The sequence below is a fragment of the Neodiprion virginianus genome, chromosome 4 (assembly GCF_021901495.1).
Source record: "Neodiprion virginianus isolate iyNeoVirg1 chromosome 4, iyNeoVirg1.1, whole genome shotgun sequence".
Taxonomy (NCBI): domain Eukaryota; kingdom Metazoa; phylum Arthropoda; class Insecta; order Hymenoptera; family Diprionidae; genus Neodiprion; species Neodiprion virginianus.
Genome location: NC_060880.1, coordinates 37,629,711 through 37,642,423, shown reverse-complemented (window position 1 = coordinate 37,642,423; position 12,713 = coordinate 37,629,711). Strand labels below are relative to the sequence as shown.

The 12,713-nt window shown below is 36.1% G+C and overlaps 4 protein-coding genes and 1 long non-coding RNA gene across 5 annotated transcripts; 4 read left to right on the top strand and 1 right to left on the bottom strand.

Annotated features, from left to right (window-relative positions):
- The first annotated feature begins 96 nt into the window (after window positions 1–96).
- LOC124303998 (prostaglandin reductase 1-like) lies at window positions 97–3,410 on the top strand. Its single transcript, XM_046761905.1, has 4 exons — window positions 97–893; window positions 1,124–1,409; window positions 1,714–1,987; window positions 2,098–3,410. Exons 1-4 carry the CDS (start codon window positions 788–790, stop codon window positions 2,437–2,439), a joined length of 1,008 nt encoding a protein of 335 aa, XP_046617861.1. The 5' UTR covers window positions 97–787; the 3' UTR covers window positions 2,440–3,410.
- LOC124304014 (uncharacterized) lies at window positions 935–1,853 on the bottom strand. The gene is made up of 2 exons (XR_006908040.1): window positions 1,727–1,853; window positions 935–1,432 (listed from the first exon to the last, which is right to left on the bottom strand). It is a non-coding gene; the product is annotated as an uncharacterized LOC124304014 (long non-coding RNA).
- Window positions 3,411–3,671: 261 nt separating the features above from the next.
- On the top strand, window positions 3,672–7,574 carry LOC124303997 (prostaglandin reductase 1-like). The gene is made up of 5 exons (XM_046761904.1): window positions 3,672–3,939; window positions 4,933–5,161; window positions 6,334–6,619; window positions 6,721–6,994; window positions 7,131–7,574. Exons 2-5 carry the CDS (start codon window positions 5,056–5,058, stop codon window positions 7,470–7,472), a joined length of 1,008 nt encoding a protein of 335 aa, XP_046617860.1. The 5' UTR covers window positions 3,672–3,939; window positions 4,933–5,055; the 3' UTR covers window positions 7,473–7,574.
- Window positions 7,575–7,763: 189 nt separating this feature from the next.
- Window positions 7,764–9,777, top strand: LOC124303996 (prostaglandin reductase 1-like). Its single transcript, XM_046761903.1, has 4 exons — window positions 7,764–8,126; window positions 8,519–8,807; window positions 9,062–9,335; window positions 9,420–9,777. Exons 1-4 carry the CDS (start codon window positions 8,021–8,023, stop codon window positions 9,759–9,761), a joined length of 1,011 nt encoding a protein of 336 aa, XP_046617859.1. The 5' UTR covers window positions 7,764–8,020; the 3' UTR covers window positions 9,762–9,777.
- Window positions 9,778–10,072: 295 nt separating this feature from the next.
- LOC124303992 (prostaglandin reductase 1-like) lies at window positions 10,073–12,400 on the top strand. The gene is made up of 5 exons (XM_046761898.1): window positions 10,073–10,222; window positions 10,384–10,589; window positions 10,993–11,278; window positions 11,443–11,716; window positions 11,863–12,400. Exons 2-5 carry the CDS (start codon window positions 10,403–10,405, stop codon window positions 12,202–12,204), a joined length of 1,089 nt encoding a protein of 362 aa, XP_046617854.1. The 5' UTR covers window positions 10,073–10,222; window positions 10,384–10,402; the 3' UTR covers window positions 12,205–12,400.
- The last annotated feature ends 313 nt before the right edge of the window (window positions 12,401–12,713 follow it).

Sequence of the window (12,713 nt, the reverse complement as noted above, 5' to 3'; positions counted from 1 at the left end):
AACCGCCAAGTCATCAGTACCATAGTTGGTGGCAGATGATGAGATTGGATAATGTAATGAAATACTTTCCGGCATAAGTGGCTAAACTTTCAAGGGCAATGTACAGTAAATGTTTATACACAAATGTATCTATACATTGGTAAAACAGCCTAGTGAAGAGCAAATTTTTCGTCATGCCATGTGCTGATCTCGTGTCAATGTCATAGCAATATTCTATCTCGCTTGTGTGCACAATCTTGACTGAAAAAAATAGACAATTAATACAAAGCGATAAATATAATTTTACCATATTATAACACACTTCCAAATTTTCGAACAATGGCATCACGATTATTACAATGACTAGTAGAAATCAACAGTATGGAAAATCAAGTTTTGTATTGAGTATTATGTAACGTACATAGCGCATGATATTCAATTCCATTGATACGTCATTACTCAATCAATATTTCAATATCATGTTAAACAACTAACATGTGTTGAAGAGAATGTGGTATGTTTTCATTTTAGTTATAAATATGGATGAAAAGACCGTTTCGAATTGAGCATCGCTGAGTGCAAAGATCGAGTGTATAGGTATCCCCATTGAGATGGCACCACTCTCCATTTATCAGACAATTGAGTGTAATCACCTACCAAAAGACTGTTGTACTTCAGTTTGTCTAAGACCAAACTAAGGTGCAGTTTGATAAACTGGAGAGGTCTACGATAAACACTTTGCTACAACACTGCCAAGAGTTAAATTAATTAATTCCAGTTTAACAGCATTAATCAAGGTTGTGTAATAATGGTCATTGCAAAAAAATACGTGTTGACGAATCATTTCAAGGGAGAGCCAAAAGCATCAGACTTGACGATCGTCGATGAAGAATTACCTGCTCTAAAAGACGGAGGTCTGTGTAGCAACGTTTGAATAAATATAAGATAAAGTGTATGCAGTGGCAAGTGGAATAATTTATTGACTATTCAACTCTGAAATTTGAATATGCTATTTAACTCATTTGAATCATTGACTCATTGAACATGGTTGTCAACATATTTGAAATTACCTAAGATCATTTGTTGCCTCGTGCATACAAATTTCATGGTTTAGTATTACAATTCACATAAAAATCATTTTTAGAATATCTCATCCAAGCTGAGTACTTATCTGTTGATCCGTACATGAGGGTGTACACACAACGGTACCCAGTGGGAATTACGATGATTGGACGTCAAATTGGTAAGATAATAGCGTCTAAAAATAAAGACTATCCAGTTGGTAAACGAGTTGTTGCTAATGTGGGCTGGCGTACACACACCATCATTGATCCAAATTTGAAGGAGCACCTTGGTCAGCCACCATATATATTGCCTGATCTTGATACTCTACCCGCGTCTTTAGGTCTCGGAGTATTGGGCAGGCCAGGGTAAGATTGATATCAACCTCTATCTAAAATGAACATTTGGTCATATTGTAAATTTGATGTTACTGTGTGAAGATTTGCGCTGGTATTATTTTTACGTTTACTATTTGTATTCGATATTCTCAATGCGCTATTAAGTGCAATCTAAGAGAATTCAGAGTAGAATAGTTTCATTTATGTATTCAGTATTGTGTTGTCATGACTATTGATAAACTAGTTTATTCTAATCATCTGATCTAACGAATATTTTCCCAAAGTCAAACCTGCGACATGTAACATTAACAGAAGTATTATATAATGTTTTTAGCAACACAGCCTACTTTGGATTAGTCGAAATCTGTCAGCCTAAAGCTGGGGAAACACTTGTAGTAAGTGGCGCAGCTGGTGCAGTTGGCTCTCATGTGGGACAGATTGGTAAGATTCTTGGATTGAAGGTGATTGGGATTGCGGGCTCTGATGCAAAGTGCAAATGGCTCAAGGAAGAACTTGGATTCGATCATGCTATCAATTACAAAACCCAAGATGTTACGGCAACTCTGAAGGAAGCCGCTCCTAACAAAGTTGACTGTTATTTTGACAATGTATGAATCTTCCTTATGATTACTTTAAAAAATGATTGCTTGGTGAAGTGCAACTTTCTCATTGCCTTCGATCCAATTGTTATGAACAGAGAATATTTTCACTTTCTCAGGTCGGAGGAGAGATCTCTAATATTGTAATGAATCAAATGAACACTTTTGGTCGTGTATCAATATGTGGAAGTATTTCCTCATACAATGCTCAGGTTGACGCTCTCCCAAAGTGTTCTATTGTTCAGCGAATAGTAGTCGGCTTACAATTGAGAATAGAAGGATTTATAGTGAGTCGTTGGGATCATCGTCTGATGGAGGGTATTGAGAAGAATCATCAATGGGTGAAGGAGGGAAAGTTGAAGTACCGTGAAACAGTCACTAAAGGATTTATAAATATGTTTGAAGCTTTCGTTGGTATGTTGCAAGGAAAGAACACTGGAAAAGCTATTGTTGAAGTTTGAGATTCATGTCCACTTCCGCCCATTTTTACTCATGCAATAATATGAGGCTAACTTTAAGGAGATGTATAAAAGTAAAGGATTTTATATGTACCATATGATGATTCTATAATATATTTGGAATGAATTGTATGTTAGAAAGAAAAAATACCGTAAAGACTCTCATTAAAGTTTGATCTCTCTATTTTCTTCATCATCGATATTCCATAGAACAATATATTCTTAGCGTTTTCATCTATCAAATTTTACCCTAGAAAAGAATGAATTGTATATCGAAAGTACAGCGATGTGTTTGAACACCAGTTGCAGAACAGAGTTTGTTTGTATGTTGACAAAATTTTATTCACTTTGGAGTTAGAGCGTTGAGCATCTCTCTATTTCTATCTTAAGGGTATTGAAAAAAATGTAGCCATAAAGTTTGTTCACGAAAACGAGTAGTGGAATATCACATTTCTTTATCTGGAAGAATATACATACAATGCAATGTTGATTTATTACCCAAATGTTCTATCATTCAGCTTGCTGTGATATTTAGACAATTGAAGATTGAGGGATTCATTTGTGAATCGGACTAATCGATGGATGGAGGGTAAAGAGAAGAATCTTCAGTGGCTGAAGTAGAATGAGCTGAAGTATAGTGAGACTGTCATTGAAAGATTTGAAAATATATTTGATGTATTTGTCAGCATGTTAGAAGGAAAATATACTGGTAAGACTGTAGTTAAAGTTTAATTCTCTACTTCGTTGTTTGTCACTGTAAAAATGGCATGGAATAATAATTTTTTTGCATTTTCATCCACCAATTATTATACCAAAACAAGTGGGCGTGAAGTACAATGAAAATACAGCAACTGGTTCGAGCCTACGTCATGAACCTAGAAGCTTCATTTCTCGGCAAAACTTCAGTACCTCTGGAATATGCTCCAGGGCAGTGACTAACAAAAAATAAACTGTGTGTTTCTGTTGAAAACAAACTTCAAGGCTGCTGTCAACTTTATTTCCTAGACCATTGCCCTGAGGCATTAGTATAATGCCTCAAAATTTAACTGAAATTACAGGAATTGTATTTAGATTAAATGAGCTGCCGGCATTTGAAATCTAGAAGTTAAGCTAGAGATGGAGTTAGTTCCCAACCAATACAACAGTACAAAAGAGTCACGTGCGGATGCTGATGGTAAAGATCTATTTTTAGAACTTGGTCCTAGTAGGCCTGAGAATGTGTTCGAGCATCTCTCTGTCTCTATCTGACGTACAAACAAGTAACGTCCCAGTATGAAACCTGTTACATAAATACGAGATAAATTTATAATTATGTAATATAATTATATTTTTATGTGGCGTATGTATAGCATAATTATCAATGCCTATGGATTTTTTTGTTTATCATCAAGTTATCTGTGGCATGTCAACCGAAAATTTGCACTACTTCAAAAATATTCCACTGATCGTGAAAAAAATGTGAATGTGTGCAAGTATTGTGTGTTTCTCATTGGTTACGGAGAGGTGTTACGTGCCAGCCGGTATCCACGGCGGCGCCCTCTCCCTATAAGAGAGCCCTACGTGCTCTTACCGATAGTCGTAGATTAATACCAACGCACTTAGTTACCATCACAACGTCCAAATTCTTATATCAACAGTTCTCACACGCTAGATTAACCGTTATTTCATCAGTCAAATTCATAACATACATGCTATATATATATTTTTTCCCATTCAACCGTAATAACCCAAAATAATAAACCTGCAACAGTTAAGATAACCAAAAGACAAAACACCGGAAACGTGGGAAGAGAAATCACGGATAGCTCACAGAGAAAGAAACCCCTATTCCCAGAATTCAGGATAGCGCCCTTATTTTAACGAAAACAAGACCAGTCAGCGCTTCGCCGCTTGCTTCTCTTAACCAACCACCTCGCGCCAATCCACCACCGAGATCCCACGCACGAACCAGAAACCTTACCCCCAATTTTTTCATCACCCTCAACCAATCATCCGAGACCCGCGAGAAACCGCGACTCCTTTTGAACTCCTCCTATTTTCCCTCTAAGTCAACCTTCCCAAAAACAGAATAATCAGAAGAACTTCAGACATCATAGAGAACAGATCAGATCTCTACCGAAATCCTAGAATAAAATCATTATAAGTCATTCAGAACCTTCGAGACTTGTTATCAGTTTATCACTGCGATAGTGATTAACACCAATCTGTACCACGATTGTAAACCTACCATCGAGAACCAGAAGGAGACCGTTAATAAATGTGTAATTAACCCAAGTGTTGTCATAAATAATTATTTCAATCACGCATAGTGATGCTTGGCACGAGCCCTACCTAACAAACTCCCAGAATTGTAGGCGAGTTGAACGAGAAGATCTGAGGAGCTGATCAGCGGATTCCCGAGATTTACATACACCAACTACGTAAGTCAGGAGAACAATTTAAATCACGCAGCGAATCAGAGTCGACTCGAAACGTTCTTCTCGGAACGTAACAGAGGGACTCTAGACGGTTAGTGGTATAAATTTTCTTGGGTCTGGACACCGGGATATTTATTCACTTCGTAGCGGTTGAATAGGTTCTTTCGACAAGTCGGTTTGAAATATCAGTTCAATATACACAATGGTTGTTGCTAAAAAATTTGTGATTAATAAATACTTTGAAGGAGAGCCCAAGCGATCAGATTTAAGTCTGGTTGAGGAAGAACTACCTGCACTGCAAAATGGAGGTATTGTATACATATTATCGACTGAATTTAATTATTGAAACATGTTTCAAAGAGTTTTCATTATCGCGGATGTGTTTGTAATTAAAATTATGAATCTGTAGATTTACATATAAAGTTGTGTGTCTACAATTTATTATTGTACTGACATAATAATATATTTAGAAATAAATCATTTATTCTTTCATTTTGAATGTATGTTTCGCACTAAAATTATTACATTTATGTTATAATAAAATCTGTGAATTATTTTAATCAGTCAAGATGGAAGAAATTATGGTAAAAGCATCGACTTGAGAGCATAAAATTCCAACATGGGACATTTTACGTCAACACAACTAGTCCTGACCTTCACCCTCTTGGATTTGCTCCACGATTTTTTGTATTGTCGTTCTAACTCTGAAAAGCATTCCAATTTTTTTCAGATTTTTCCCATACCCCTCCACGCCTCTAGAGCTCTTTAAATGATTATATTTTGACAGTGATTGCGACATTTTTGATGATTTCGAAAAAAATTACGTATATTCTGTAGCTATAACTGTATATATAAGAATGTTCCTACCAAAATTAAAGTGGGCAGGTAAATGGAAATTTATAATAAATCTTAATACATCTTTCCTAATACAACAACTATCTGCACATTTATATTAAAATTCGAAAAAAAATTAAAAATTCGAAATAATTTTTTTTTCAGTCACATTGATGTTTGTATTTTATAAAAAATTTTGTAATAGTTTTACTAGGGAAGCTATATTGAACCCTGAAAATTCGGAAGTAAATTGAATTACCTAAGAAAAAATAATTAACTGGTTGAAAGATTAATAAAAAATTATTATTTTACCGGCCCGCTTTGATTTTGGTTGGGATATTTTTGGGTTTGGCTATAAAATTTATGTAATTTGTTTCATAATTTTTAAAAATGTCGCACTCGCTGATAAAATATTATCAATTAAGAAGCTCTGGGAGCATCAAGGGAGGTAGTAAAAATGTGATAAAATAATTGGAAGGCTTTTCAAAGTCTAAAGAACAATATATAAAATCGCGGACCAAATCCAAGAAACTAAGGGTCAGACCCTTGTCGAATTGACGTGGAATACCTCATATGTATATGATATTGTGTTCATGTCTATTACATAATACCAAGTGCTGAATAACGAATGTTAATTTAATTTCAGAATATCTCATTGAAGCAAAGTTCTTATCTGTTGACCCATACATGAGGCCGTACGTATATCGCGTACCCTTGGGAAGCACAATGATTGGATCTCAAGTTGCTGAAATAATAGAAACAAAAAATCCATATTTTCCTGTGGGTAAACATGTCATGGCCAATGTTGGATGGCGGACACACACTGTGGTTCGTGACGATGACAGAGGAGTCTTCGAACAGGCTCCCTACATCTTGCCTGATTTTGATGGCCTACCCCTGTCTGTTGGCTTAGGGGTACTGGGCATGCCAGGGTGAAAATGCACTAGATATTCTCAATCGAGACAAACTTCTAATTATGTTACGTAATTATGTTATATGGAGGTAAGAAATATCATACATGTTGTGACTTCAGAAACACCGCCTATTTCGGATTTCTCGAAATTTGTAAGCCAGTGGCTAAGGAAACATTGGTCGTAAGCGGTGCAGCTGGTGCGGTAGGATCCCATGTGGGGCAGATAGGCAAAATATATGGTTTGAAAGTAATTGGAATTGCGGGCTCTGACGAAAAGTGTAAATGGCTTAAAGAGGAACTTGGGTTTGATCATGCTATCAATTACAAAACCCAAGATGTTGCTGCAGCTCTAAAGGAAGCTGCTCCAAACAAAGTTGATTGCTACTTTGACAATGTGCGTATGAATATTTTTAAGTACATTTACTACAGCGTTAAATTTATAGTTTATTAACAGTTTATAGGGGTTCTGTAGATTAATTGGAAAACAAGTAACCTCTGCAAATTCTAAAATATTATCTTTGTTCTTAAAGGTCGGAGGAGAAATTTCTACCATCGTGCTCGGTCAAATGAAACAGTACGGCCGAATTTCGGTATGCGGCTGTATTTCCAGTTACAATGCGGATCCCAATGCATTGCCTAAGGTTACTATCATTCAACCACTAATCCTATTCTCTCAATTGAGAATGGAGGGATTTATAGTGATGCGTTGGTTGAACCGATGGGAAGAGGGTGTTAAGCACAATCTTACATGGATAAAGCAGAAGAAATTAAAGTATCAAGAAACTGTCACAGAAGGGTTTGATAATATGTTTGATGCATTCATTGGAATGTTGCAAGGAAAAAACACTGGAAAGGCTATTGTCAAAGTTTAAGATCTATTTCCATTTCCATTTATTTTGTCACACGCTTTTATTTTATAAGTATCATATGATGTTTGTACAATATATTTAAAATAAATGGATTGTACTATTCAATAATTTTTTATTCAATTAATATCTTTATATATTTTGAGTACTTGTTATAGGTATATTTAAACGATATAGTATCATAGTTATAACCATACAGGTACGAGGTCAAATTTTATGTGCGAGTTTCATTACAGAAAAAATTTGACATTGATGTCAATTATATGCAATACGAATAAACATATTGAACAAGCATGAAAATCCATAGTTCAAGTGCTCATAGATATTTCTACAATTGAGAAACACATATTGGTGACTCATTATTTTGATGTAGCCTTGTGTAGGTGTGTACTTGATCCCTACCTATTTGAAAATAGATAAAGGCTGACATGTGGTATAAAAAGAGCTGAGCAAAAATAAGTCCCTCATTTTGATGTGGCCGCGTGATTAATTAAGTCGTATTTCTGTCATTAAACTGTTTTGAACCCAACAGTCTGTTTAAAACATTTGATACAATGGTTATTGCAAAGAAATATGTGTTGGCCAAACATTTTGAAGGAGAGCCCAAACGTTCAGATTTACCAATTGTTGAGGAAGAATTACCTCCTCTGAAAGATGGAGGTACGTATAACAATATTCAATAACATGTTTTCCACTGTCCAAAACCGTTCTGAATAATGTTTTACATTCTGTAAAATGATATTGATTTTATTGGATATGACCCAATCCATTTGGATGTGAACAGGAAACCCGGTGGCCCTTTCCGATTGATCTCAAACTATTTTTTGGCTAAACCCTGAAACGCGTATCTCGTTAAATTGGTCCAAGAATGGCTTTCTATAGTTTGAGATCGATCGCAGAGTGTCACTGGATCTCCTGTTCGAATCTACAAGGATTGGGTCATATGCAACTCACCTAAAGATATTCTACAACAAAATTCAATCCTTGATACACAGTGTTATGTGTGTTATATTTCATTGTTCAGTCATTAAAATTTAACCCATGTTTTTCAGAATATCTCATCCAAGCAGAATATTTGTCCGTTGATCCGTACATGCGAGTGTACGCACAGCGATACCCAGTGGGAATCACAATGATTGGAATTCAAGTTGGTAAAATTATAGAATCCAAACATAAGGACTTTCCAGTCGGCAAGCATGTTGTCGCTACAGTAGGTTGGCGTTCACACACTATAATTAATGGAAATGCAGGGTTATCAAGTCTTCGCATACCTGATTATATATTGCCTGATCTCGGCAGTCTCCCCGTATCTTTGGGTGTGGGAGTTCTGGGCATGCCAGGGTAGGTACAATTTCTATAATTGATCGATTTCTGATTAAACTGGAATGCCGATAGTGCTGTGTTGCCTGTTGTGTATGTGCCATTGTAGAAGAGATTTTTGTTAAGTGATAAGATTACTTAAAAATAAAATCAGTGTAAGATTATCGAATATCACATAGTATATAGTACGTATTATGCAATATTAAGGTAAAGATTTGCGAATCATTGTACTTGCACCAGGTTTCGTTATTCAGAGATCGCTTAAATAATTTCAGAAACACTGCATATTTCGGGCTTATTGAGCTCTGTCAGCCAAAGGCCGGTGAAACACTTGTAGTGAGCGGTGCAGCCGGTGGAGTTGGCTCTCATGTCGGGCAAATTGGAAAGATTCTCGGTATGAAAGTTATTGGGATTGCTGGTTCAGATGCGAAGTGCAAATGGCTAAAAGAAGAATTAGGGTTTGACTATGCTATTAATTATAAAACTCAAGACGTTGCTGTAGCTTTAAAGGAAGCTGCTCCGAATAAGGTTGACTGCTACTTCGACAATGTATGTGAAAATTTTCAATATTGGTACACAGTACCGATGTAATATTTCTATCACAATGTTATCACTTAATAATTGATATTTTAGGTTGGAGGAGAGATTTCTAGTATCGTTATGAATCACATGAATTTATTTGGCCGCGTCTCAGCATGTGGAAGTATTTCCTCCTATAATGCAGATGTTAAAGCATTGCCCAAGTGTTCCATCGTTCAACCCGCTGTCGTATTTTCGCAATTGAAGGTTGAAGGATTTATAGTAAATCGCTGGGCTGATCGATGGATGGAGGGTATAGAGAAGAACCTTCAATGGCTGAAAGAGAATAAGCTGAAGTATCGCGAAACCGTCACAGAAGGATTTGAAAATATGTTCGATGCATTTGTTGAGATGATGAGAGGAGACAATGTTGGAAAGGCTGTTATTAAAGTTTAATTTCTCCACTCCTTTACCTGTTGGACTCCTTTATCAGTGCTCTATCTACACCTATACCAAATTATAACATGAAAAAAAAATCAATTCTGATATTATATTTCACCTATATACTTATGTGTAAATATAACATGTGGTTAGATAAACGAAAGATAAACAATCATTTGGATCGTAGTTTAGTCAGCTAGAGTAGGCTTTACTTGCTGTTGGTAAGTTGACTTTCAACTTCTGTGATCTTGGATATATCTTTCAATCCATTATAGTAATTTGTTACTCTTTGAAAATAATGTTGATAATATAATACATTCATGCAGCTTAGTCTCAGTCACAGCAACATAAATTGCATGTTTTGCTACACAAACGCATAATATTTTCACTTCTATACACATGTTAATACACAACTGCGAACATAACCAGATTGCTCAATTGCCTGGAACTGTGTAACTCCAGGGTCCAAAGTTCAAGTATGAAGATAATCCCAAGCTAAGCATGACTTTGCATTATATTTTTAATTACTGTGTGGCTGTACCTATAATCTGGACAGTCTTCCTCCATCATAGATATATAATACATACATAATGTTGTTATCCCTTTCCAATGAGTAACGGAGTTATAAAACCAACAGGTATAAAATTGGATGAGCTATGATGAGCTCATTATTCTCTCGCGGGCAGGTGCTCCTGACGAAAAGTTTCCAACCAACAAGGATCAATTCAATACGTACAATGGTTATTGCAAAGAAATATGTTATTGGTAAATACTTCCAAGGAGAGCCAAAGCGTTCAGACTTACCACTTGTCGAGGAAGAGTTACCGCCTTTGAAAGATGGAGGTGAATATATGAGTTTTTAAAAAATATTAAGATCATCTCTGACACCTTCAAGAAAATTTTCGTAAAGTAGATACGCGAGTGGTATTAAAAGCACGAAACTATAAAGTGGTTCTTTCAATATACTTTATATAATGACCGAGTTTGGACAAATGGAGATTGTTATATAATTTGGAATACTTTGTGTTTGACAAAATTCGTCAGAGGGTGAAAATTCAGTATTTATTCATTGACAAAGTTTAACATTATTTTCCTTATTTATCGTCCACAAAATAATAATAGCAAAGCAAATGATTTCAACAAATCTGTACACTGATTTCTGCGAGACTCTTAATGCACGATATATCGTGTCATTCGTAAAGCAAGCTAATGAATCAATAACAAAGTAAATTGAAAATCATTTCAGAATATCTTATCCAGGCAGAGTATTTATCGGTCGACCCGTATATGAGACCTTATGTATATCGAGTACCACTTGGACGTACAATGATCGGTTCTCAAGTTGCAAAAATCATAGAGTCAAAAAATCCAAATTTCCCTGTCGGTCAGCGTGTTTTTGCTAATATTGGCTGGCGGACGCATACCGTAATTCGTGAAGATGCAGGTGGAGTCTTTGATCAGCCTCCCTACGTACTGCCTGATTTTGATGGCCTTCCTGCATCTCTTGGCTTGGGAGTACTGGGCATGCCAGGGTAGGAATGGTATCAATTTTTATTTACAGTAAATATTTGACCGAATACTTTCTGCATTAGCAAATCGCATGTTTATCGAATGGTCAAATGAGTATAATTTTGGTAAATCACGTTTTTGTAGTATATTCAACGGTATACTGTACACTGTATACTGTGCATTACAGGAATACCAGTTATTTCGGATTTTTGGAAATATGTCAGCCAAAAGCCGGAGAAACATTGGTTGTAAGTGGTGCAGCAGGAGCGGTCGGATCCCACGTTGGACAAATTGGAAAGATTCTAGGATTAAATGTTATTGGAATTGCTGGTTCCGATGCAAAGTGCAAATGGCTCAAGGAAGAACTTGGCTTTGATCATGCTATCAACTATAAAACTCAAAATGTTGCCACAGCTCTGCGTGAAGCTGCTCCGAACAAAGTTGATTGTTACTTTGATAATGTATGTATGAGTTGTAGGCTGTTTAAAATCTCATTAAAAAATCTAAACGTAAATAAGCACCACATCTTGGCAAGGATCATTTAATTGCCGTTAGCATTTGAACATTGCAGTGCATACATATTAAAATATAACTTTCATACTTACAGGTTGGAGGGGATATATCAGGAATTGTACTTAACCAGATGAATGTATTTGGTCGCATCTCAGTATGTGGAAGTATTTCTTCATACAACGCTGACATCAATGCAATGCCCAAGACGGCTATCATTCAGCCCGCGTTGGTCTTTGCACAATTGAAGATGGAAGGTTTCATAGTGATGCGTTGGAAGAATCGCTGGATGGAAGGCATTGAGCAAAACCTTAAATGGATAAAAGAGGGAAAATTGAAGTACCGCGAAACAGTTACGGATGGATTTGAAAATATGTTCGATGCATTTGCTGGCCTGCTGCAAGGGGAAAACACTGGAAAAGCAGTTGTTAAAGTTTAATTTTCAAGTACACAATATTACAGCGTTTCTACCTATTTCTATATATAAAACCACATCCCGCTGAGTATAATTCACGAACTGTACATATCACTGTAAAAAATGACCATGTGATGTTCATTTTTTTGCAAACTCATTTCCTGTCAATTTTTGCATTTCTTTGTATGATGGTTTTAAGATTGTACCGGTATTCTTTAAATACTTGTTTGTACTTTATGTTGTTGTACTTTATTATTGTCTGAGGACCAGCAAAAAAGTATACAAAATAATCAGAGCAGATTGGATCTGCCTGTAAGTAGTTTAGTATCTGTCTCTGGAATAAGCATAGGTAGTCCGCATTTCTCAACGTGTTACGTTTATTAGGGTCTCGTAAACGCCTAAGCTTGGCATGTTTTCGAACACCAACGTATTGTGTGTTGCCTATAAATCAGGGATCACCAGCTCGTTACTGGGTCACTCTTTAGAGATAATTCCAAAACCTAAAGAGTAATTCGAAAAGTACACATTTTGGG